The sequence below is a fragment of the Dermacentor variabilis genome, chromosome 9 (genome assembly GCF_050947875.1).
Source record: "Dermacentor variabilis isolate Ectoservices chromosome 9, ASM5094787v1, whole genome shotgun sequence".
Lineage (NCBI taxonomy): Eukaryota > Metazoa > Arthropoda > Arachnida > Ixodida > Ixodidae > Dermacentor > Dermacentor variabilis.
The window spans coordinates 60,405,212-60,432,917 of NC_134576.1; the positions used below are offsets into that span (position 1 = coordinate 60,405,212).

The window sequence follows — 27,706 nt, forward strand, 5'->3', positions numbered from 1 at the left end:
GGGGTGCAGGCCGTGGTTATCAGCACACGGGGACCACGTGCCGTACCTTGGAGCGAGTGCAAATGTTGACCGAGCCAAGATGGCTGGTCGCTACATGTGCGTTTTCTTGCCGCCCACTTAGTGCTGATAGCCGCGCAATTTTAAGTGTCGGACACGCGTGGCAACCCAACACGTTCACTTCTGAACGCGGGTGCTTTTCATCACGCCAGTGTTATGACAGCGATTGTTCGTGGTCATCGAGTGAGATCTCTTCGTGTTTGCCGGTAAGCGAATGACTACTGCAATTTATAGGGCGGATAAAACTAAGAACCTTATTTCGTGTAGTTAACTAATACTTTGCCAACACTTTGAGTACTTCGGCCGTTCGGGCGACACTGCGACTTTTTTATTTTTTCAATGGAAATCACCGCTTCCCCCCTTTTCTTCGTCGGCGGTCGGACTTTTTTGAGGAAACGGTTCCCCTGAAGATGGAGCCAGCGGACGGAAAGTAAGCTTGTTAGGCAGAGAAAAAAGGGGCCGATGTCTCCAGACGGCCGTAGTTGCTCAGCGAGGCGCTGACGTCATGTCAAAGGTTGCTGACCTTGTTGATTGGCGAAGCCCAGGATGCTGCTGCGAGTACTGCGCCACAAATGCAACAGAATTATAAGAAGCGAAGTTATGGGACAATGACTTTAGAGGACTGCAAGGAAACGTTGTTACCATTAATTTCATCATCAATTCAGCGCACATAAAAAGCTATTCGCTTACTTTCACAATTATCTTCATTGGTTTTTGCATTGTTTTATTTGTATTTGTAAATATATTTACATTTTTCTTGTTTTTTCTTCTTTCTTTGCAAATGCGGCCGAACTGTCCTTCATTCCCTGCACAAGTTTGGGTTTTGGGGCCTTCTTCTGTGTATTGTCTGTTTAGGTTTCTCTATGTTAAAAAAAAAATTAAGGTCTGATTTGAGGAAAAAAAAAGCATTAACTGGCCTAGATATGAGAATGCAAATATTTATAACTTCGTGTTCACAGATACATCACTGCTACACCGTAGCACGTATTCCACCTTTTTGACCAATCTCCCGTAGCAAAACAATGGTCGCTGCGTAGAGCCGACCTAATCGCGACTCCGGAGAGGCATTGGGCATCAGTCTAGCTTGACTTAGCAATCTCCTCGGTTCTTCTTTAAAAGATAACTTATATGTCCTCACTTAAAGGAAATGTCATAGTTTGAAATGCTACCAAGTTAAATCGGGCACGACTTTGTCTAGCCCAGTGTTTTGTCGTAACGGCAACTTCCCTAACGAACGGTGGACAACTCTGAACGAATTTTTCTCGATCAGCGAAACGTTTCTTGAAATTAACTCAATGATACGAGAAGGTGAAGGGCTCTCTGTCGAATGAATTCCAGATTTCTTGCCTGCCGGCAGTTCTTACTTTCCCAACTCGTTTCGTTCGCGTCTCTTCGCGCAGACGGGTTAAAAAAAAATGTTGTACACGACAAAAGTACTATCGCTTAAAAAGTTGGAAGTGTGTTCAGCGTCTCGAAACTTGTCGACAATTTCGGCAACACGGGAAGCGAGGCCCTCTTCCGGAAGCTGCCTGCTTTCCGGAAGCAAGCATTGCTTCCGCTCTCCAGCCTTTCGCACTGCGTGTCCCGTGGACCGGAAACAAAAAATGGGCTGCAAGTCACGCTGTGAAGGTGAATGGCCAGCGAAGCTGTGGTATCCCCTGATCCGATAAACCAATGTGACGTAGCCTTGAGCTGAGTCCTGCCGAGTGTGAGCATGACTACGTTGTGCATATTGACGTTGCTGTTCCTTTCGTCGCTCATCGTATTCGCGCGGCTCTTTAGGCATCGTAACTGTGCGTTGCTTGCTTTGGGCAGGAACCACTCCGTCCCATCTAGCCTGAGCACGACGCCGTTCGGCATATTGACGTTGCTGTTGCCGTCGCAGCTCACCGTGTTTACGCTGCTCTTCGGGGGTCCTAACTTTGCGTGGCCTTTCCATAGCGCTATCCGAACACAAATGAAATCACTTGCTAGATGGGTTCCTACGTATGAAAGTGTAGTTACGTTACTCTGTGCCCTTGAAGCATAAGTGAAGCTTATGCAGCTGTCATCTTTACCGGTAAACGGTTGCTGCGAACTTAATGCACGAAGACGAGCTTTCTGGATCTTTTGTTTTCTTTCCCTCTCACGGCCAGCGCCACCACTGCCGCGGGATGGATGGATGGATGGATGGACGCTTTCTGTGAGCGTCCCCTTTGGAACGGGGTGGGGGGTTGCGCCATGAAGCTCTTCTTCTTATATTGCCTAATGTCCTGCCTATGTTAAAAAATAAGGAAAAAAAGAAGATGAGTTAGCCTGTGCGGATGCGCGGAGACGAATGCCATCTGGTGGTATTCCAAGGAACCCAGTGGCGCACGCGGCGCGTGCCTCCCATCCTGATAGGTTGAGGTTTTGCCCACAGACAGGACAAATGCATTCGGGGTTAGAGGTATAAAAACTGGATGTTCAGTGTTTTCTTCCCTTTCATTTTTTTTTCTATGGCCGCGCGCCAGTTGTGGAAGTGCATTCTTACCTCCGCCAAACTGAACGCGACCAGCGCGTTTCATTGCTAGGACTCCGACACGGTATTTACCAAGCTGAGTGAAGTGGTCATGCCGTAAAACAAGACCTTAAGTATTTCGATTTAAAACTTCCATATTGACACGTGTACTTACATTTAACGGGTGACCACGTTTCGCCGCCTAACAAATGTTATCGCACCGCGCGGGACGCGTCTGCATGTATCCGAAGTTTCTCGAAAGTTATCGATGCTTCTATCCGCGGTCTGTTGTCGCCGAACCTTGTGTTATCTGATTTCATCGCGTGACTCGAATGTTGTAGAACTTTGTGGAAGGCATGCGGGTCCCAAAGATTAGTCTGGAACATTCGATGACTGCTGTATAAAAGCCGACGCACTCGACCCGCTGATCAGATTTTCGACGATCGCCGACCGTGTTCGCCGCTATCATTGTGCTATAAGTGTAGCCTGTTTTTTTGGGCACAGGCTCACCCAATAAAAGTTAGTTTTGTCTTTCACAGTATTTTCTACTGTGTTCTTCAACGTCACCACCACGTGACAATATTGTTGTCCCAGGTGCGTTGTGCGTGTCACTGGCGGCGATAAAGGGACATGCACCTCTCGCCTTCATTTCTAAACTTCCATATGACGTCCGACTCCGTGAAGTGGCAATGTAATTCCCATTTTAGTTGCTCACGACTATGGTCTTTATGGATGCCGTAAGGCGGATACCTTTAAAGAAGCAATATCCTATATGTGATAGATGCAAATTCTTTTACGCGTGGTAAGCTTAATAGTCGTAACTGCTTTTGTTGATTCCGAGTCACAGTGTCATTTTATTTTTACGTAAATTGTTTAAAACTAAGTCGCTTCACTGCCATTATTTCAGCCTCAACGAGCAAAGACGCGAAAAAACAAATCATTCTTTAAGTAAATAGCGACTAAGTCGCAGTGGCGGGTTGTGAATTTTTATTAGAGGTTCCCGGAACGCGAATAGTTAAAGCCTTTGCAAACAACCCCTGAACAGAATCATCCGCAAAGATGCATGTCAGTTAAAAAAAGATAAATAATTACTCTGAATACATGTAACCATCTGACGCACATAATGCCCGGCTCGTGAAACGCAAAATTTTAGCGTGCTTAAGCCACAGTCCCAACGTGACCCTTTATCTCTCTTTGAACGGGTGTACGTCCAAAAATAATAGTAAAACAAACAGTGCGCTTTCTTCCTCCCACTGTTCTAAGAAGAATAACGGACCGCACAAGTTGGGAAACCGAATAATCCATGTATCTCGCAAGAACTCCGTCGCCTAGGACTGGAGTGTTACGACATACGTATTCGACGTCGGTACGCATGGTGCGGCCTCGCACTGAGTATACTTGTTCACAATTCTAGCGTTTCTGTTTCTGACGTGCGTTGCGAGCTGAAACAAAGGCGCCAATATCGATGCAGAGTACACACATGCGTCGCCTTCGTCTCCCATCTAACGGCACTCTCGCAAGATGGCGCCGTCAGCTGTGGCGAGCGCTTTCACGTGTTCCGTGCAGCGTGACGTAAGTCGACGAGCCTCGCCAGGTAACCGGTGTTGAGAAATCGAAGAAAGACACCTCACTTCTCCGGCGCTAGTAATTCCATGCACGACCCAGGACGATCGGAAGAATCCGGTATGGATTAGCGGCGCCAAATAGTTCAACCTGCCTCCCATCTCTCGGGGAGTTCGCTGGTCATCGTTTCCGACTGCCTAATAGGAACGACGGTGGTTTTTCCTGCACTGCACGGAGGTGGTGAGACGAAGCATACGCTTCGTTCAATCTCCGCACTCTGTTTATTTGTTCTTATAGGAGACGCTGCGTGTGCGTTTATATATTGGTTCCTATATGGGGCACCTTGTTCGAAACGCATCGCTCGCGGCTGCTTTGCGAGATATTCTGACGGATGGAAGGCCTGTTCTCATGGAAGCCAGTATTTTGAGTGCCGTGCTCCAGGCAGTCGACGCTGTTGACTGAAACACGTCCATACGCCGCACAGACTCGCCCTTCGCGCTGCTGCTCTTTTCTTGCTTCAAAGTATTTCTTTTCTTAGGTATCTCTTCGTTTTTCGTGGAAAGCCGCTAAACTATTTTCTGCTTGTGATGCTGCTGCTCGCCCAATCAATATTTCGTTTTCGGTACTCCTTGTTCTTTCAGTTGCATGCCTTCGGTGCAATGCTGGCGTTGATGCACGAGCAAAAGGAACTCGCTCGTTTTTATGATTTCAGAATTGCCAAATCTCTTCAGTCATGCCGTCATTCGCTGCTGTTCTCAGCTTCAAAAGAAAAAGAGCAATATGGGAGCTACGTGTTCTATTTTACTGACCGAAGCTTTCTCTCTCTCTCTAAATATTTGCTGAATACCGGGCATGGAAAAAACTTAGGATGTGTTCATGTGATGAAAAAACAAAAAAAATAACGATCGAAAGAGTTTCAGACTGCAGAGCGTTGCTCTGTGATTGGATTGGCTTTGTCTTTGATTTTTGTAGTCATTATTTCCTTTGTTTGTGGTTTGCTCGAATCATGCAACCTAATCAGGCGAATGAATGTGAAATGTTTTCTTTCACAAAATGCCAAAGCTGGAGAGTAAGTTTTGTCTTGTCGCATCTTTCTCCCTGTACTCAAACAGCGATCTGTACATGCTGTTTATACAGCAATGTCGAAGTTCCACTGTACTGATTAATAAGAATGGTCGTGTTGTAAGAAATAAGGGTATTTTAAGCTCATTCTAACTCGAAGCTTGACTAGCTCGCTTTTATCAGTTAACACGCTGTGCAATAGTTGAATGCTGAGTGATATGCAATGAATAAACAATGCGAGCCCAGCTTTCTTGGTGCAATACGAACAAGCTTTGCAATGGCCTGAGCTTTTACAGCGAAGCTGGTAGCCTCTTGGTGGTCGGCATTTTTGTGTGCGTCCGTGAACAAAAATTATCATTATCAGTAACGGCTCACACCACCTAATGCAATGACTCATCACCCTCGGCTACTATCACTCAGCAAAGTAAAGCGAACAGTGCTGACATTCATTGGAATCACGCATAAAATGTGCAGAACTGCGTACGTTTCGACACATAACAAACTCAGAACAAGCATCTATCATCAGCTGCAATGGCTCATACCCCCGTAAGCAATCACTCACACTACGGTAAGGCAGAGGCTACAAGCGCTCAGCAAAGGGAAGTGAACAGTGCAATCATTCATTTAAATCGCCCGTACAGCACACAGAACAACTTACGTTTCAATAAAGAACAAGCTCAAAACTATTATCCGAACCGTCAATAAAGCGTTGCATGCCCTTCTCAGCAGTTGCAGTGGCGGTTTTGCGACAGCTTCGCTGGAGATCCACTTTCGCACGGCCGGGATGGCGAGTAAATTTTTTTCAAAATTAAGACGATCTAAAGTGAGCCTTTACTTATTTCATTTATATGAATCGTGGCTAGGCGCTCGTGCTCAATATTGCAAGCTCAAGCGTAGTGCCCTTTTTTTCATGCATATTTGACCTTCGGTTATCTTTTTCAACATCAAATCGACAGACCTCCCTGACCTATTGTAGGCGTGATGGCCATCCGAACGTGTTACTGCTAGTGGCTTCCTCCATGACAACCATGTTTCTTTTCGTCTCATAAACCTCTTTCCCCCGCGTAGCGTAGCCAACCGTACCTGCGACTGGTTGTCCTTCCTCCCTTTCCTCCTCTTCCTGTTCAACATGAGCGACCTAGTGTGAATAGTTTTAATGGCCCCGGTGTATGGATCGGCCAATGATCTCCTGTTTACTTTCAACTGAGAGGCTGCATTCCGTACAGCCAAGATAACACGGTATTCAAAATGTCCGAAGAAATCTACTGTAGTGCATTATGCTATTCCGCAGGAGGAATTTCCTGACGTTCAGGAGGTGTTGACGAGGCAGAGACTTCTGAACGGAACTTCCCTACGCTGTGCTCTGAATATCACCATTTTCGTATTGAATACGATCTGGTTAGCAGTAATCAGGATTATTTCGGCATACATTGAAGACGTAATTTCCGCTTTAAGCATGTAAGCCCGAAATTGCCAAATGTTGTTTATCCGTAGCACATCATTATCCACAGTTTTTTTTACGTAAGAATAGTCTCGGAGTTTTTGTTGACAACGTTGCCTGGACCGCTCCCTCGACTAACACGATTTTATTTTCTTTTCCTGTCGCTTTCGCAGTTTGGAAGAATCAATTTCTTGTGAATAAGGGCAACTGCACGCTACCGCACTTTCTGGATTCCGACAACTATGCTCATTTTGTGATTTTAAAGGCTTTGTTTGTGTCTACTGAGGTCGATATTGACGATTGAAAAACAAGAACCAGTCCTTCAAAAGCCTGCTTTCTCAAGGAAACTTCGGCTAGGAGGTGGTTCTTTTTTTTTTTTCGTCTGATTGATCGCAAAACTCCGACAATGTAGTGCGAAGTCCGTAATACTTTGCTTGACAACGAGGCAGCCTCTATCGACGTGCCAACATTTCTTTTTTAGTACGGTTTTATCACGGAAAGTGCACTGAGCAGGAGAAGTGAACAGCGCCCAAGTGTCCTGCACTTCTGAATAATGAACGGGGTTTATATTATTTTTGGTGCTTTTCACGCTGAACCTCTAATTAGACACGGGTGCTTATTGTTGGCAGTTCGGAAAAACGCTCTTAAATATGCAGACAGAGAAAGCGCGCACATTAACTTTGGCGGCATGCCCTAATGTTCTCGATGTGCGATCGATGTTGCGTCTTAGCAGGGAGCAAAGTGCCCATATAAAAAGATCAGCCTTCAGCAAAAGAATTGCTGAACCCCCCACGAAAGAAAGATAATCATAACGTAAAACTCAAACCGCTCGTTCTGCGAATTGTGACCCGGTTTTCTTCTTGCTCTTCTTCTATTTTTAATACTGAATTCGTTTGCTCTGCGAGAAAAAAACGTCGTGAAACGGGCAAATTTTATTCGGTCTAATTTCCTAGCTCTCCTTTTAGACATAAACTTAGATGGAGCTTAATCGTTGCGCTGTCTTCTTTATCTGAGCTGTTCCACAGTGGCAGTATAACGTGTCGGTAATCGCTTCATCGTTGTGTTCCCTTGCCGACTCGGCCTGTTACAGGAGTGGTACCTTTAAGAACTCGAAGGCTGCTCAACAAGAGTTCAATTCTCATTGAGCAAAGCAAGGTTGCGCAAGATTAGTTGGGTCGCTGTCGCAGTTTCGGTTCTATATTCACATTTTAATGTTTCGTTGCTTCTCATTCGCATAACCTAACCTAACGTTCCCTTTGTCAAATCTGCCATAGTCAATAATCTTATTGTTACTGTCCTTAACAAGTGGCTGCGAACAAGAAAATAGTAAAAGGAAAGGCTGTATCAGAAGATCGCATTCTACGCAAATGCAGTGGCTTGGCCAATTGTCCATGAACGCTCGAAAACGAATCATGGGACGGTAATAAATTAAGTGGGAAGTCGTCGCACGGCGTGCTTGTTTGCCAGTTGTCGTGTCTCGCACTTTGCGCTATTTCAGTTCAATATCTTTTTTCTAGTTTTCGTTAAATATTGAAAAATCACAGGAGTTCTTACAAGAACGAGCTAAGGGATCCTGGGGCTGCCTATTTCTTGTACCGACATAATGAGAAGTTTAGCATCCCGAGGCTTCACCGCACACGCCATTGCACCACCGTCACTTCTACCTCAACAGCAACCACTACGTTTCTCCTCACGTCCGCTCCCGATTGCTTCCCAAGCTTCATTCTTCTTGCGACATAGGTGGACTAGGCTAACATAATAGAACCGGGTGAGATAGATTACGTTCGTGATATAGCAGCGCATAAAGCTGCACGGACATGAAAGAAAACAACGGGACCAACGCTGCCGGTATTCATCTTCAACTTTTCATGCAAACGCACCAACTGCCATGGATGCTTAAACGCAGGTCATTTCAAACGCCATCTACAATCCTGCACACAAAACCCACACACTTACCATACGATCCGACAGCCAAGATGTGCTCGCAAATCGCAAGCTAAATTACGTTCCCTTCCATTTCGATGTTTACATCATTAAGTTTCTTTTCCTTTTTTTGTCATCTCCTGCCGTGCACCTTTTCGCTCAACTACGCATGTTTGTCAAAGAGCACATAAAGCTACGTGACCAGAACAGTGAAACGACAGGAACATCAGCACACGAGCTAAGGTTTTCTTTTTCTTTTTTTGTGCAAGGCACATAAAATGGGTCATACAGTTCCCATTCCCATTCGTACCGTGATGAGATGTGCCCTATAAAAAACTTTTCGGCAACGTGAATTTCTAAGGTAGGCTTCTCCTAGTGCGGGATAATTTTACAGAAAAGCACGCTTTAAAGTAAAGCATACTGTGCGTTTTTTCACGTGTTACAGGGCCCGTCAAGCCGCATATGTACGTGTTGCCGTGAGCCAGCAAGCGCACTGTGGTGGCGTATGAAACTTTACAATGTACTGAATTGGTGCAAGAACTAAAAATAAACAAAGTCCGATGGTTTATCGTCAACTTTTATAATAACAATGTTACATCAGCGTCGCCATCATCATGATCATCATCATCAACTTAAACACTAATCATAATAATGAAGAATAAAAAAATTACCCTGAATTATTTGTTTGCTTATTAGAGTTTAGATCGCTATTTATAGATTTTATTTTCTGTAGCTTACAGCTTCTTTAATAGGCACTGAAGCCCTCACCACACAGAATTTGTTTCGCACTAATTTATATCCGACTATGACGCAAGGCGCCGCGGTTTGTGAGGAGTTCTTGCACGTATTTCCAGAACGAGCTGGGCTTTACTTCAGCATATCACGTGCAAAAAAAGGTCCGCTTTCAACCACAGTTTTAGACCACGGTCATATTTCTCTGGCACGTTTCCTCGCTTAACACTGTCCCACAAGTTGTATCGCCTCTGTGTTCAGCATGATCAAATACTCCTTCGCCGACAGCACATATCCCACTTCATCTGTCATCATTGCAAACCAAGTATCCTGTCATGCAATACAAAAGGCCCCTTTTTGTCACTCATTCATGTTTTGCCTCGTTTGTCGCCGAAGTAGAACTGACTTCCCGCTGATATTCTCGCTCTTCTAGGTAACTACAGTTTCCTTGAAATTTAATAACATTCTGTAATTAAGAGATTGTTTGTATGATATAGCTGTAGTGACTGGTTTATATTCATTTGCATTGTATAAAAATACACTCTTGCTTGTAATTTCCTGGGGTAATTGGATATCGCAGGGAGAGGCCTTCGTCCTTTAGTGGACATAATATAGGTTGATGATGACGACGACGATGATGATGTAATTCCAACAAGCCATGACGGTAAAATAAATAAATAAATAAATAAATGAATAAATAAATAAATAAATAAACAAATAAATAAATAAATAAATAAATAAATAAATAAATAAATAAATAAATAAATAAATAAATAAATGTCGTCTCCGCCTGCAGGACTACTACGACGAGATTCGACAGACGCAGCTTCGTGAATTGGCGCTTCTCAAGAACGACCGCAAGAACGGGGCGGCTGCTGCGGCGTCGGTCGAGTCGACTTCCTCATTGTCACAGACACCGCTTGCAGCTGCGCCACCTGGGACTGCGTCCCCGCCGTGCGGGAACGAACTGGTGGTGGTCAACGCCGGCAGCAACGTGAGTCACAGCTGAATGCCCGAATCCAAAAGCGAGAAAAATGCGCGTTGGGCAAATGGCACCAGGCAGAGAGACGAGGTGATTAGTGTGCGCTGGAGATGTTACCCTAGTTACAACGATGGCATACTATGTCACTTGTGTATTTTGAATGAATTGAGAAGGAAAGAAAGTAAATATTCGCATGAACGCGAGGACAGAGACGGCAGGAACCCATGCACGCACACAAAGACACTCACACAAACGCACGTGTGGGCACATATGCATCAACAGGCACAACACGCGCAATGAGACTTGACCCACTTGTTTCTGGGTACTCCACCGTCTAAAGAATAGGGCCATGTCGAAGCCACGCTCATTGCTCGTGTCAAACGCTCCTAAAGCCAGTAGATGGGTTACTTGTCCGAGGAAAAGGGCAGCGGGAAAGCGCTGTAGGTTGGAGGAGAAAGCGTTTGCCGGTTGGCCCGCCCCGCCGCCTCTACCGCGAATGACGTCATTTTCGTATAACCGGGCGCCGGTGTCAGAAACTATGGAGGGTTGACTACTACGAGATAAGTGTTTCTTGTTGGGAAAAGCAGCTGGCAGAAAGCAATGACAACTCTTCCCAACACGAACCACTTATCTTGACACTGTCCGCCTAGCGTCTGTAGTGGACTTGCGCAGATTTGTCCTAGGCTACGGTGCACAGAATGCCACAAGAAAAAGATCACCCTCTAAATCAAATCAGGCTTGTAGATGGCCCGCCGGGCTTAACATATTTGTTCACTTTCGACGGTTCGTGCGTCGATGTTCTTTTCTTTTTTCATCTTGCCTCAGTCTTCCACCACTCATCACTTGTCGCAGGCTTCTGCGCACCAGGAAGCGTCTTCCGCCTGCCGCTCTTCACCTCCGACGCCTCCGACGCACCCGGCGCTGCGACCCGGAGTGGCCGGCCTGGTGCTCACAGCCGACGGCCTCTCGCAGCTTCCGCCGGGACTGCAGGTCTCCTCCTCGGCGGCGGGGCTCGCCCGAGGCGTCGTCGCGCCTCCGACCACGGCTGCGGCCGTGTCCGCCGCCGCCGCGAAGGCCGCCTACCTGTTGCACGGCTCCCGGATGCTGCCGGTGCGCCTGTCGCGGAAGGGAGCCCTGCGAGCCGCGGCGCTCACGCTCGGCCGTGCGGCCGCGGTCGGAGCGCTGAGGCACAGCGCGGCCGTGGAGCTCATATCGGCCGACTGCGCCGACGAATTCGTGAGTCTTCAGCTGTGGGCAGTGGCCGCATCCCGTTTTTTGGTAGACGGAGGTTTTAAAAAAATTCAGAAAGGCTTCTGGTCACTGGAAAAATAAAATGTTAATTGACGTTTCGGAAATCAAGTGGGGTTTCGCGTTCCCGATGCCTTGTGCAGTGAAATGCAGTAAAACGATATATAGACACGCTTTAGGAGGAGGGCAAAAGGAAACGTGCTTGACAGGACCCCTTCCCTTAAAAAAATCACAGCATTTCACATTAGGCAGCAACAGCTCTTCAGAAAAGCGCAATCTCAAAAGCGTAAGCAGTGCAACCTAAGTGAAAAAAACTATATGTACGCTGTCCGACTCGCACACAATTTGTATACATAAGCCAGCCGATCGTGTTCACTTACTTCGGTGACTTTACGTGGTTTTGCTTGTCTAATGTGGCATTTGTCTCTGTACAGATCTGTCTTTGTGTGACTAGATTTAGGATGAAACCTGGCTTACTGGAAAATTTTGCGGCTCATCTCGATGTGAGGGCTCAGCTAAAAGAAACATATTCCTTTCAAACAATGAGTTTTAATTTCCAGCTGGCCTAGCCTTTACTCTAGCAGACCAAAGTCATTAAGCTATGAATAGACTCCACTCGGCTCGGCTCTCTATGAGAGGTGAAAAAGCAGGTGCACTGCAGTTATGTGAGCGGAGGTTGCTTGTAATTCTTAGCTTGTCACCGACTATAATCGCATCTGGAACACATTACGAAGGCGCAGATTCAATAACGCTTTGTAAAAGCACTTACACTCAATATATTTATACATATTCTGTACAAGACATTGTGAACGAGAAACCCCTATCGATTCCGAAACATCTGTCGCGTTTCAGTTCTTCAGTAAGCAGAATCCTTCGTATTTTTGCCTGATATGATAGACGAACAGAAAGGTCTTTGTGCAACTATTGACTAGAAAGGTTTTATCATCACTTTCAGTGGCTTCGTAAACGGAAAGACCAGAGGCTAATTGCTTACGTACAGTGTGAGACACTTCGGTACTAAGCAACGGCTTATGAAGGCGAAAGCCTTAATTGGCTCGTTGCAATGGCTCATACCTAAAAAAAGCGGCGTCTGGTCCTGTGAAACAAAAAATACCGCCATCAGGAGTGGAAGCAAGCGAAGGTGCAATGGCTGAATGTGAATGAAGAAACGAGAAAAATAAAGAACAAAGGAAAGAAAAGAAGGAACGAAAGAACGAAAGAAGGAATGGAAATAAAGAACGGAAGGAAAAAAGAACGAACGAAACAACAAAGAAAGAAAAAAACTAAAGAACTTGCACGTAGTGCATTTGATGCTCACATGTATCCTTGAGGAAGTCGACCTACAGTGCCATATGTTTACTTCACACTGCGGCTCCTTATGTGTTGCAAAAAAAGTCTGGCACTTTCTATCGTATAACTTAATGTATCGCCACCTGTGGAGCAGGTTCGCGCTTTCACGTGTTACAGGGGTTTAACATGCTGCGAACTTTTGCTGTTTCATTTCACACAAACACACACACACACACACGCACACACACACACACAAACACGCACACACACACGCACGCCCACGCACACACACGCGCACACACAGCACGCGCGCACATACACGCGCACACACGTACGCAAAAGAACATTTGCGGTAATGAATACTTAATAGAAAATTCGCTTTTGGCGACTGCTGAACATTGCAGTAAATATAAAGTACAGCTTTTGAAAACCGTGATTTGACATGCGGTCAGCTGGTCAAGATGAAACATCGCTGGAGATAAAATCGACTATGCTGACCACCACAAATAAATTGATAACTAAAGTAATGATAGCGCGGCAGTGGTGGAGCCGTAGCCTCGTCATACTGTCACTAGTCATTTGTTTTTCACGTGGTCGTTGTTATCTTGCGAACTAAGCTGTAGCCGAAACGTTATTTTAGTTATTGTTTTATTTTCCGTTGTCGTTATTGTTGCTTTTAGCTTCTGGAAAAGTGAAGATTTTCCACCTTTTCTAGCGACTTCGATCAAGATAATGTCAGAGTTTCGCACGGTAAAGTTAAATTGGTCATGCTTACACACCGAGAACAACTTTCTGATTTACAATATTGATATCGTTGTCTGTTGACTTCTTTTCTTCATCTTCGCAGCTTTACGGAGACGAGTATCCAGATAGCAACTTCGACGGCAGCGTTTACGAGCAAGCGTTCACTACAATTGAGTAAGTGTGTCGACTTGCATTCAGCGCACCGTGGTTTACTTTACGTTCTGAAATGCTCTGTGTTAACCCCCCCGGCCACATACACAACTACACATGCGCGCACACGCACGAATGAATGCCCGCGCAGAGAGACACACAGGCAGTCACGCACACTAGGTAAAGGCTGAAAAAAAAAATCATCGGCGATTACGATAAGCCCTAATGCGAAATTCCTGCCCAGCTCTGCACATGTTTTTATTTCGAGATATATTGGCTGGTGCGGACAATCTGTCTCGTGCGGCGCGTTCCAGACGGAGCGAAGTGTGGCACGAGTGCTTCGCTAATCGGGAGAGAGCGACAAGCAGCGCGTGAGTGGTGCGTCGGCGCGATTCATAGCCGCAGCCGCAGACACACCTCCAAGACGACGCGCGCTACTCTGGCGCCATCTCGTAGCCATTGTCGCCGCAGTGCGCGTCTTGCGCGGCACTACGCCTTTCTTCTCTCGCTTTCACCATACCCTCTTCCTCCTCTTCCCGCCTCACGCGTTTCCTGCAACCTCCTCCTCCACTTTCCTCCGCGCGCTCTCTTCGCTCTCGCCGCGTTTCTGATCTCCCGGAGCGCTCCGCGTTCACTGTTTCATCTGCGGCGCTCGTTCTCTCGGTTACGCCGGGCACGCCGACACTCGATGCAAGAACGGGAGCTCCTCTCTAAAATGCAACTCGTTTCGGTCTGATCATTTTATATGACACAACAGAAACGCGGCGCGTTTGAAGCATTCGCTGTTCAAGAGACCCAGGGCTTCAAGTTTTCTGCCTTTACTTTGAGCCGTATCATCGCCTCTATTTTTCATGCCAGCGCGCTCGCTCGCTGCCTAATGGGAGCCGTCGGTGCTCCTTAGTTCAGTGAATTGTCCCGATGCGACGCTACACAGATGGTACGACTAAAATTCCTAAATGAATTAAAAGTAGTGTCATCTCTCTCCTCCTCCTGCGCCGACGTTCACTTTGGCTCCCCTTACGCGGTGCTTAACGAGCAGACGCTCTCCGAAGATGCTCTCCGCGTTCGTTGCGCGTGTCGGACGCTAAGTTAGCTGCGAGAACACATAGCGCGAAGCTATATCAGCAGTCGACACTCTTTGTCGGCATCGCAGATCGCTTTCCAGGTACGGTCCACGCGGCGGTGCCTCCACCCGAGTACGTTTGGTCATGGTTCCTAACGGTTCGACGCGGTTGGATAAGGCGCTAAAGAGCGATAATGGCTTATAATGATCGGAGCGTCATCGCCGCACCGGTTTGCTTACGTACGTCCCCGCTTCGTAACTTAAGGCGATACACTCAAAATGTGCAGTTCGCATACATTCAGGACAAAGAAAGACAACGTCACGGGATGTATGACCGGGTCGATAAAAAGCACGTGCGTTTGAAAACAACTTAATTGAAATCGGGCATGAAAGTTGCAAATAAACGCAGCGCTAGCATACGACACTTAGGAGAGCGAAAATCTAACGAAGCCGCATACAACAAGTGGCAGCACATGAGATTAGTGATAGCGAAAAATCGCTCGCTTACCTCACAGAGCCGGGACCATTGCGTTGGCTTGAAATCAGCCCGGCTGATTCTTTGAACCCAGACCTTCCTCCGCGCCCCCTCTCGCTTGGCAGATGGCATACGAAATAGTGGCTTGCCATCCCTTTCACTTGTGCTGCACCCGAAGTTACAGCAGCTCGGCATCGCGAATGCGGAACTAGGCTGGAAAAGCACGAAGCAGGCGCGAAACCTGGTGCCTGCGCGCGCCGCTCGCAATGTTTGGCACCGCGATTGCGGCGGGAGCAAAAAATTTGGAGGACGCTTAAGCTTCACCTTTAAGAGTGGAAAGCGATAGCATTCAAAGACCTTTACTGCTGTTCATGCTTCCCGGCAAATGCAGCTTATTTAACCGTAACGTTTACCGGGAAACACTGGCTGCGGACGAAGGCGAGCTTTCTGGTAAAACGCGGCCTCTTGCGTGGGTCGATCTCCTCTTATTGTTTCGCACTTTTAACATTTCAGTCTGAGAAGAGCTAACATAATGGGCATGCGCTGCCAGTGTTTTCTTCCATTACATTTGTTTGTGGGCTGCTGTTCTCAAAATCCCCAGGATTAACGTCGTAACGAATGAAAGACAAGCTCTGAGCAACTTTGGCGGTAGAGGAGTGGTTGGGTATGCGTGCTTCAAACTTTGGCTCGACATTCCTTTTGCCAAGGCGATGTCCCAAGAGGGACGCAGGATTTACTGTGACACGGGTTTCTGACGCTATCGCGTTAAAACAAGCTAGAAAAAAGTGCACGGGAGCACGTGACGACCTTAGGTCACTTGGCGGGTCGAGTGTCAACCGCAAGCGTAGAGGAGGAGGACGGCGGCAATCTTCAAAGGATGGCTCTACTTTTGATTTTATTGAGGCGCTTTAGGTGCAACTACTTGCGTCATGGGGAGCACGTCTGAGTACACTCCGGTGCCGTTCCTGTGGAGAAGCGGTAGACGCGCCGTCCTTGCGACTGTCACATGGAGGAAGGGAAAAAATAGGAGTGAGCATACCGCAACGCGATTGAGGCCAACCTAGTGGTCCTACAGGCGATCGCAAGTCGTGCGTGGTCCGTTTTTGTGTTCCCGCTCGGCAGGCAGAGCCACGGCAGGGCAGCCGAACAAACACGCATCAAATAAAAGCTGCTGGCACAGCTACTGGGAACCAAACGTACCAGCGAATCGATCCTTGCTCCGTGATGTCGACGCAGGAGGTCATGCGTTGGGCCACCACTGTAGCTTCACGGAGCGCTCGCTTGTCAAGGCTGGCTGCGTCACGTAATGCTCCCTCCTGTATTTTTCCTTCCTCCGTGGTCTGTCAGGTTATCACGCACCTGTCAGTCTTCCTCCGATCTCCGTCGTGTGGCGTCACCCAGATGGTACTCTCCTCCACGATCGCAAAGCAGGCGCGAACGCTAGCCGACGAAGGAGAGTAGGGCATAACAGTAGGAAAGGTGTGGTAAACGGTTGGATCGGCCGCATCTGGCTGGCATTGAAAAATACAGAGAAGGCGATGGCCGTATCATAACAGCGTTTCGAACTTGTATCATTATTTAGACAAGATGCCTGTTGTATTGTTCGTATTATTCTTCTTTACACGGAACTTCTTGTTGTAGAAGAAAAAAACATGTAAAAAACAATCGCCCACCTCTTTGCATGCAGCGTTTTTAATGGCATCCAGAGTAATGGTGTTGCAGGCACACGCGTATGTGGTGCATCGCAAAGCAACTTATCATGATTAATCTCCCTATTAGTCGCTGTAACCTTGTCCATTCCTGCTTTTCATAGGGAGCAAGGGTTCCCCCGCCAAAACGCAGAGGAGATGCAGAATAACGGTTTTGCCACAGATGCAGACTTCGCAGGTAAATATTTAGTGTGTGTGTGTGTGTGTGTGTGTGTGTGTGTGTGTGTGTGTGTGTGTGTGTGTGTGTGTGTGTGTGTGTGTGTGTGTGTGTGTGTGTGTGTGTGTGTGTGTGTGTGTGTGTGTGTGTGTGTGTGTGTGTGTGTGTGTGTGTGTGTGTGTGTGTGTGTGTGTGTGTGTGTGTGTGTGTGTGTGTGTGTGTGTGTTAGATATCACCTGTAGCATATAGCATGGTTGTGCTGATTGACCTGGATTACTATAAAAGATGGACATAATTTGCACAACAACCCGCAATGCATAATTGACTAATGACCAAAATTTTGCTGAATAATTTTTATACGCCTAATTTGCGACAATCCTGAATTTTACGAATCTTAGCCGGACATATCTAAGGGCACATTCACTTGGAATAAATTCTGGGGATGACACAGATTTTGACGTATTTGTTCTCAAAATGTGTGATGAAATGCTCTAGTGATCCTAGTTATTTTCCTCTTTAGACATCTTCTACCTTGATCCCTTATCGGGTAGCAAACGCGACGCTCTTCTGAAGCACCTTTCGGCGTTTCCTTTCCTTGCTTTCTCTTTTCGTCTTTTCATTCAGTACAGCTAAAGGTGTTTTCTTCATAAAAAAGTACGTGATAGAAAGTTGTTTTCTACTGCATATTTAACGGCGTCCATCATAAAACTGGTAGTATTATGGTAGTACAAGGCAATACGCGTAGCGTATTGCCTTGTAAATATACTTGTAAATAGCTTTTCGTCGGTGTCTTCCTCCGTAGCAATACGTTCGAAGTGGATGTGCCTTAAAGCTCGGTGGCTGCAATTCGTAAATTGCAATATGTGCGAAAAGTATTTGGTTAAATTGTTGATTAGAGAAGTTTTGTTAATTAGTCAATTATGCATTTTCATTTCTTGTGCATCTCCGGCTCTGCGAGCAATGTAGCTGAAGGAGGAGATATGCGCTATATGTCACAAGTGACATAAATATTTAGTCAACTATATACAAAGTTAGTGACGTTTCACTTCGTGAACGGGGATGACGCGCAAGCGTATGGGTGCTATAGCGCACACGACGATATCGATCTTCGGTGTGCCTAGACGCCTCCACTGTCCGCATCGCAAATCGTGTTCGACACAGGGTCGCGTGGCCGTGCCATACGCAGCAGCCGCCGGAGTTGAAGGCGTTGTAAGCATTCGTTTAGTATCTAAATTATCTAGCATGGTGTCAGCGCGTGCAGGCAAATATGAGCACTTCACCCCCAATGTGCGCGGATACTCACTGTCAAAACGCTGGCCTGAAGAATGGCGGCAGCTGCAGCGAGCGAAGTGACCTTCGTGCTGTCTGTCGCTTGAACGCAAACTGTGTGGTGAGAACACAGCGGGCGCAAAGCTACGAGCCGTCAGCCCCGCTGTATCCCCAAAGCTGATTGCTTTCAGAATAAAGCCCGTGCGACCGCACGAAACCGCGCCGTGGAACAGTATGGGCGCTGCCAGCGCCGTGGTACCACTGGCAGGGTAGTACCGTTGACGTTGCGCCTCTGGTTGCAGCGTCTGCGATCGTAGTCGGTGGCAGGCGCTGCGTGGGGTTGCGAACGCGTTGTTTCAGGAAGTGGCGCTCGTAGTACCGGTTGGCTTCCGCGTATGGGTATGGGAAGGCAGTAAGGGGGAGGACCCCCCGTAACAAAATGCAATGTAGTGCCACAAAACCTTCCTCCCAATTTATGCTCAACGCATTCTTGAATAGTAAACGGGGTTGCTTCTTCATAATTTCTTTCATGATTTATTAATACCAAGCATTGAAGCAGCACAATTTCAGGCATACGCGTGTCAGACTTTGTGCTCAAAGTATTAGTTTAAAAGACTATGAAGGACACTTAATTATTTGTATTTGCAAATTTCTGCGCTGTCATTGCCCATGGTGTTAATTATATGTGTAGACGAAATTTGCAGACAAGCCGGAGCCAGCACGGAGGCCCAGGCGCCTTCTCGTTCGCTTGCTTCGCGGCTTCAAACAAACACTGCCGATTTCACGAGCTGGCCAGTTACGCTTGCGCACAAAAAATAAGACACTTGGTAGTTACATGAAGTGAGAAACTAACTTTGAGATCCTTAGAATTTTCTAGAAAAGGCACAGGGTTGCAAATTTAAAATTAATTTTTTTAAAGCTTTGGCGAAGTGGTCGCGAACAGCGTGGCCGAGGCGTAAATTCGCTCTTATTAGTGTTTTTTTTTCAGTAGTGCAGTTATATTTTGTGCGCTAGAACATTGAACAGAAACTGTGTAAGCACTTATTTTAAACTTCCCAAATCAAGAGCGCACCCCAGGAACAAGGAAACTTTTCACTAAACAACAGGCCTTCTTTTCTGTGCAGTTTTTCAACCGGCATAACTGTAACATGGAGGGAGAATTAGTTAGGCATATGACAGTAGGAAAGTGAATTTAATAGAAAAAAACATATGTCCGATAACTTAATAAAGTGTTTCGCAACCAGCGACCATTAAACAGGCAGCTGAATATTATTTAACCACTTATGTATGTGGTGACAGTTCATTCTACTCAGCCATGGTGACATGATTGTACTCAGCCTGAATCATTAACGATGTGAACGTACTCAGTCTGAACGTGGATTCACTAGAAAGCAGATCCATGCCTGATAAAGAAAATAGAAATCCTAGACCACCAACGATCGGTAATCTGCAGCACCGACAAATAATAACGTACATTTAGGAACGAACATAGGCTTGAGTGTACTTCACGGCGGCTGGCTGCACCCTTTCACATTTCTTTTTTTTTTTCATTGTCTCTAACGCACTGTCACGCCGCTTCCTCTTTGCTTCGTTCCACAGAGTGGGCGGAACCCCCACTGCGGACCCACTGTCACCTGCCGGCACGCCTGAAGCCTTCGCAGACAATGACGAGGAGACTGTACCGGCCGTATGGTCCACTGCCGTCACGGTTCTGAGTTGCCGTGGTTTGGAACACGGCGGCTGCGTGACCACGATACTGTAGATCTCTGCGCGACATCCTTGTGGTGCAGCCAAGGCCGAAGCTAACACATTGTACATATTCAGAGTGTTTTCTTCATTGTTCATGATAGCTCTACCGCAGAGATTTTAATACTCCGCAAGAATGCGGTGGAATGTGGTGCATACTGGAGTTCCTCTGAGCGCATGCATTGTTAGCATTACTTGACTGCTTTTACTAGCGGAACAAATTCTTTTGGATGAACTCTGAACTCTTGACAACAGTGTTGCTAGCAGCGTGTCACATGTTCACAAGCGTGCGCTACGATCCTTTTCCACCAAACACTTCGCTATTGTAAATACTGCATCAATGCGCAAGCCAGTAGTGTCGGCACCAGAAGAATGTTCAGTTTTCAGACTGTTGTATTGCATGCAGATATGTATTAGCCGTTCATCTGTCAAGGCTGGGGTTTATGTCAACTCAAAGTGGCCGTGAAGGTATACCGAAGAACGAGCACATTTCTTTTTAAGTACTGCAGGCAGTTTGCATGCTTTGCCACTAAACCAAAGTGGTATGCCACCATTACGTCAGACATTTAGCTAGTAGAAATCAGTAACTCATGCTGTACACCTACTGCCGAGCAACTCTATGTTCCAATGTTGTGACGAAATATCCCCATGCTTGGTGCTTGGTATCCGTGAAAAACACTGCAGCCAGAAAAAAAGAAGTTTTGTGCACTTCTAGGAACACCCCTTTCATCACTTCTCCTTTTAATCTCACTTTTTTTACACGAACTTAGTTACACACAAATGTGAAAATTGTGTCCCTTGTGTTGACATCATCTACAGTCTGATTTCATTGATGGTGCAATATGGCTGAACATTTCTGCAGCATCAATGTGTTGTCATTTGTTCGGCTGCTAGATTCACAATTGCTATTCCTAGTGTGATAGTCTGCATTTCTTGTCTGTACACATGAGACATACAATACCAAAGTTGACAGGGTTCCGTCCCTTCTCATGTTATTTTCCCTCATACGAATTGTATTGTGTGTCTTTTATTGTAGTATGTACGTGATGCTGACGCCAAATCATTGTACTCGTTGTTCCACACAACTACAATCATGGCATGGTGGCACATTAATATAATCGAAAGATTTCCACATGCAGGGTGTTATGTTACTCTTGCAGAAGGTTGCACTGGATTACTTTGGTTGAAAGATAGGTGTGTTATGTAAACGCTCTGCTTTAACAATTATAGCTTAGATGTTGGAGCATGATTGCAGATAACTATTGTTCGTAGTGCAACATATGTTTCACAACTGCTATTAGTGTGGAATTGAGGACATTGACCACATTATATTTCTCCTCAAGTACCAGGTAAGGCAAATAGAAATTAAAAACATACAAAGTAGTATAAGAAGAATGCTGAATTACTCGCCGCATTTGCCGCTTCTAAAATACGTTGGCAACGTTCCTGCTTTGCTGAATGTGTAGCTGGCAACCACGAGCGTAACATTTTGGTAAGGCTGCTTATGGAAAACCTGAGGCTTAGCTGCACTTCAAATGCAGGCAGTAATACAACATTTGTTTGCACTTATAGCACAGTCAGGTGCATGACGAATTATTACTGGTGGTACGGATACCACCACCTAAATGCCTACCCTTAAGGCAAACCGAGAACTAGAGAAAAAGTACGAATGAATGTTGCAACTTCAGGCACTGAACTCCTAAATAAAAGAAACTGTTGGGGTTTCTGGCCAAGTCAAAACTCAAAGTGATATTTTGTGGCCTTTACCGGTGAGTGTTCACAACAAGACGAACGTGAACCTGTCATCGTTTCTTGAAAAGCAAAGGTACGCAGTGCACATGTATGCACAGTTCTCATATTTTCTGGTTTGTCCCATTGATTATAAGAGACATTTTGATAATTTGAACAGGTAATCAATCAGGCACCTGCTAGTCCAACTTGTATCTTCGCTTTTATTGTCTCTCCATGTTCTGCACGGTGACTGTTTATTAAATGATATGGAAAGAGCCTTAAGCACTTCTTCCCCCTGAGGTGTCACAGTAGCGTTCCTAGATCATTCCCTCAAACTTTTACGTTGAGGCCACAAAGCATCACTCTGAATTTTGACTTGGCCAGCAACCCAAACATTTTCTTTCATTTAGAAGTTCTGTGCCTGAAGTGCCAGCATTAATTCGTGCTTTTTCTCTAGTTCTCGGTTCTCCTTCTTATTTACCGTTATCAATTTGTCTTAGTTTTCTATGTAAGTATATAGTGTCTCGGGAAAAGCTGACGGAGCTTCTCATTGATCCTTTCCTTATTGACTGTGCTCACACAATGCACTCACAAGCAACATGAGCTTTGTTGTCGCTTATGCTGACAATCTCGCTCGTTGACATCGAGCTGGTATCCTAATCAAGTAATACAGTCCGATGAGATAGTACTTGCTTATCCGAACGACTGCTCATCCATCTTGCAACGTATAACCGTGTACACCAAAAAAAATTCAAATTCGAGAAGTAACAGCACAAGCCTCTGTGGAAGAAGTCCTCTAAGGACTTTTTAGTGTATTCTTTTCTGTAATTTGCTTTGGCCATTGACTGCCACCTGGTTTAGCAGAAAAGCTTGTTTTGCCCCGCATTGTATAAGCCCATTTACCTAGGAAGCATATCACAACTTTACTTTTTTTGGACACATAATGTAATGCAGGTGTCAAAACTTTACCAGTTGCATTATCTGACAAAATGTTCGATTTGTGCCATTCCTCTCTAGACGGCCTAGGTTTGTGAAGTGCATTTAGAAGCTAAATGGCCAAACTGAGCAGAAAGAAATCTTTTTGGCTGAACCTATGAGCAAAAACTGTCGACGCCTAGCATGCCCCCGTGTGAAGTGTGAAAGTGTGACGCTGGCTTCTTGAGTTGTTTTTTCTTGTTGTGGTCTTCAAATATGCTAGTCCCTTTGAGTGTTAAAACATTAGTTTTATGTGTGTTTAATTTGTCGCACGTTTGCGCTGGCTTTATGCCATTTGGGATTGTGAAAGGATTCGTGTCAAGATCATTGAACACGTATGTAGGCTGTGTGTCGTTGCCGTCGGTGAGGCTTTTTGTATCCGTCTAGTGTCCACTGAGGAAGTTTTTCTAGTACCTTGCATTCATTATGAATTTATTGATGCATTAGCGTTAGGAGTATCAAAGTGTAGAAAAGTATGATGGTGGTCTTCTCCAGACCACCATCACTTGTAGTTCCCTCCTTGAAGAGGGAGGACGTGTATAGAGTGAGCTCCAGAACAACACTTTTCAATGTGGTGAACGTGATTTAAATCGATGATCCGGGGCCTGAAATAAGTAATGCTAACACATGTCTCTCGCATTTACTGCTAAATTGCCACTTAAGCTTCTTGCTTAGATATGGTTCTGTATTGCTTCAAGTAAGTGGCATTTGAATTTTATTGTTACCTTGAAAATGTTGTCAAATACAGCTTACATTGTTATATTTATAATCACATAATTGGCCGTTGTGCGATTGTACAGTTTCTTAAATATACACTGTTAGATATTGCGTGAAGAGCATGTTCCCGGAAGAACAGGGACGGAATGTGTAAATTGTTTGTGCCATGTACTGTTGATGTTTTTTTGGTATTTTGCAACACCAGTATTCCTTTTCGCTATGAAGGTATGATATTTTTGTTTACTGCCACATGTCACTTTGTAGTGAGCCTCAAGGTCTTTAGGATTCTCTACACTTTACAGGATCAATAGATAGTTTTCTCTTTGCCTGCTACGTTTTCACAGGGAGCCATGTTGGCCACATAATGTTGTCTTAGCAGCAGTGCCCTTTGCTTAACACCACTGTGTTGTTGAGAAGACACTCAAGTTGAGCGCTCACTAAGGGAGTTGCACTGTAGGGAGTTGCACTTTTTCAATACATCAAGAAGGGGCTCTTCGAAAACCAGAATATAGAACAGCCAATCTATCCCTCGAAACATTTGGCTTCGAATAAGAGGCTTGGCTGTATATAGATGTTGTTGCTCTGTACGGTGCTGTTGCCTTTACAATCAAATGGGCGTGTTTTAATGTCTGAGTTTTTCAACGATGTAAACTCAAAAGGCGAGGAAGCAGAAACAGTGAGTGAGGTCTTTTTTGAGATATAACCTACCATTCCTTTACCCTGAATGCCGTGAGCGTTGAAAAATAGCTCGCATCATTATGTAGACATTTTGCCCGCTTTCATAACTACACTCTTAGGCAAAGTTACACCTTTTGGGGTGTATCTCTGCCACACAACAATAATCGTAATCTGCCTTGCTTGCCTTTCCTTCCTTGAAAACGCTGCGCCCGCTACTTTCCTGTCGGACATGCTATGCATGCTGATAACGTGCATATCGTTCGTTACTGGAAAGTACCAGGCTCGCCACGTTAAAGAAAGGAAATGCAGACAAGACAGATGACGATTATTGTTGTGTGGCAAAAGGCTGTAATTTTGCTTAAGAGTGTATATGGATCTTATCACCAAGCGTCATTTCACGCACTGCTTCCCTCTTCTCGGGATGTTCCGCAAACTGGTTTGCACTCACAGATGAGAATAGGGTGCTGAAGTGCTGCAAAAAGCGATTCTATTCGTGCAAAACAAGGGGGCATGATGCTTGAGCCATTGTATTCATATCACATTGGGCATTATTGTGTATTCTATATTACAAATGTCAAGGGCATTCTTAAGCATGCTGACTTTTTGAGCTCCACAACCTAAGAAAATCTCTAAGAAGGAGGTAATGAAAAATGCCGCTGAAAAAAAAAGACGACTGCCAAATTTTTATTTTTATTTTTTCTCGAAGCTAGCATTACCCTTGCCTAATGTACCCAGTGGGCAAACATTACAGCCAATTGGACACGTGTTGTAAATCCCAAATCGCGAAAAATATGACCTGATTGGTGCGACACTGCTTCAGAACGTGAATTACTCTCTCGTTTCACTGTGCTATGAAAGCCTTTAATTAATTCGTTCAGTCCGTTTGTTTTTGCAGCAGTAGAAATAAACAGGTTACACATTTGAATTCACTGGCCTTTTCATTCATAAGTATTACTTGCCATTTGCCGGTTGGCTTCACTACTAGAATGTCCATCACCACATATGGTCGGCAGTTGCTATTGCGAACATGTATAGAATAAGAATATGTTCCCTGTATAAGAGCTCAGAACAACAGGCAAGAACTTGTTGTTACATTTCGTTCCTTTAGTCTGTGCTACAGTTTGCGTTAGGAAACACCCTCAAGCAAGGTTTCTCTAGTAATGTGCACCAAAGACTACATGCAGCGTAGAATTGGAGAGGATTCGTCGAGAGCTGTTTATGAATTCTTGTTGTGAGAGAGTCGCTTCAAATACAAACATTCTTTCCTTGTTTACCATTTTTCCCACTTAGGTGTTTTCGTAGCAAAGAGTCTATGCTGCATCTGAGTAGGGAATATACGCACATGCTGCGTAGCCTTTCACTCGTTAAACCAGAATGCGTTCTGAAGTTCCATGCCCTGCAGGTTACTTGGAGCTATGAAACTACTGTGCTCTATTTTGTGTCACGTTTCAACACAAATTGTGTCGTTTTGATTGGAATGGTATTGATTGGCTGTAACACATCCAATCAATGTGAACAGTTGGTTGCACCGCGCTTTAGGTTTAAAAGAAAGTATTCCAGTCCAATCTTTTTAAGCTGTTCTGCTTTCTTGTATGATCTATGTTTTCAGCTTTTATACAACTCGCATTGATAAAAAAGGAAACTATGGAAATTGATTGCAAATTAGACTTCGCGCAGGACAAAGGAAATTCAGGGGATTCTCGTGACCCACCAATGTGGCTCAGGGGCAATGGCGCATTTATGTTAAGTAAAACATCGCGTGTTTGATTGGCCCGCCGACGAGGCCGAATTCTAATGTCGGTGGTATGCGAAGACTCCTGCACTTAAATTTCGATTGCGATCACCTAAATTTCGGGGGCGATCAAGCTTGATTCGGACTCCTGAATCGTGGTATCCGTTGTATCCCGCGTGGCTGGGGAACATAAACCCAGTGCAATCAATAAATGATGAAATGCTTCCGTGAGCCACGCTGATTTTATTTCAATGATTGTTTGAACGATGCTGGTTATTCAGGGCCCAAAGTTAGCTGACGTCTCGTGCGCGTACTGCGAATGTGCTTGTTGTGCACCCTGTTTCTGCCCTGTACATATTGCCACGCGTTCCTTTGTAGCACGAGTTGTCCGCGTAGTGCGCACCGTCTGTGCTCTGGTGAATGGTACCTCGTGCTGTTGTTGTTTCGTGAATAAGATGCCCCCCCCCCCCCCCCGGACGCTCGTGGCTGCCTGCGTGTTTACCCGGAAGGCGAGTCCCACTTTATGCTGTGCCCTCGCTTTAGTGAACACACGTGTTGAAACTTGTTTCGAAATAAACGACCTTGTTTGCCACGCAGCCTACATGACTCACGGAAATGCATGAATGCGTGTTTTTTTTTTTTCTGATAGGATTCAGTATGGAGTTACAAATAAACATGTATTGCGCAGCCCTTACTGCGGTAAGCTGTCTTTTCTGTATTTTGGTAGCGTTACATAAAAAAACACCGTCAACAGTGTCTTCTATAACCAGCACCTCATTTCTAACACCGCGCGCTCTTTGATATTGTGATGCATTGCATTCGAACTTCCTGGTCCAAGTTTTGTCTCTGAGTTGAGACAGCCTGAAAAGAAAACACAGATGGTGATTGTAAATCTAAGTAAATATCTGAACGAGAACGCCGACGTTCGCACGCAGTGTCACGTGTTCGCTCTTCCATCTCTCTGGTGAGGAAACACTTGGGTCGCAGTTTAGAACACGTCATCAATTGAATTTTAGAACCACACAGAACCTTTTTTATATAAAAGATAAACTGCTGGCGATGCAAACAGCAAGACGAAAGGCGAAGCTTTTAGAAACCTGTTTGATTCATTAATAATATTTGGGATTTTACGTGCAAAAACCACTTTCTGATTATGAGGCACGCCGTAGTGGAGGACTCCGGAAATTTTGACCACCTGGGGTTCTTTAACGTGCACCTAAATCTAAGCACACGGGTGTTTTCGCATTTCGCCCCCATCGAAATGCGGCCGCCGTGGCCGGGATTCGATCCCGCGACCTCGTGCTCAGCAGCCAAACACCATAGCCACTGAGCAACCACGGCGGGTCTGTTTGATTCATTAAAGGACCCGCCATGGTTGCACAGTGGTTTGGTGTTGGGCTGCTTAGCACGAAGTCACGGGATCGAATCCCGGGCATGGTGGCCGCATTTCAATGGGGACGAAATGAAAAAGCACCCGCGTATTTAAATTTAGGTGCACATTAATGAACACCAGGCGGTCAAAATTAATCCGGAATTCAACGGTATGGCGTGCCTCATAATCAGATCGTGGTTTTGGCACGCAAAACCCCCCAAATGTTTTTAATTCATTAAAGGGTCCGTGAAACAATTCGTACAAATCTTATAGACGCGTATGATACAGCTATAGTAAAACATTTACGCGAAAATTTAAGTGAAGCGCCTCATATGAAACAAAAAACTACAGATGACTGCAAGTTGCCCTCCTCCCTACCCTTGCCTTTTTTTTTCTGCTGAGCTCGTGAGC

General features: G+C 45.5%; 1 protein-coding gene across 1 annotated transcript in view; it reads left to right on the forward strand.

The window, feature by feature from the left end:
• LOC142592723 (uncharacterized) overlaps positions 1–26,519 on the forward strand; it is a 325,325-nt gene extending 298,806 nt beyond the window's left edge. The window contains exons 5-9 of the mRNA XM_075704320.1: positions 10,054–10,251; positions 11,092–11,475; positions 13,625–13,695; positions 17,023–17,096; positions 19,944–26,519. Of these exons, the coding sequence (XP_075560435.1) occupies positions 10,054–10,251; positions 11,092–11,475; positions 13,625–13,695; positions 17,023–17,096; positions 19,944–20,059 (843 nt within the window). The 3' untranslated portion in view covers positions 20,060–26,519. The remainder of the gene's footprint in view (positions 1–10,053; positions 10,252–11,091; positions 11,476–13,624; positions 13,696–17,022; positions 17,097–19,943) is intronic.
• The last annotated feature ends 1,187 nt before the right edge of the window (positions 26,520–27,706 follow it).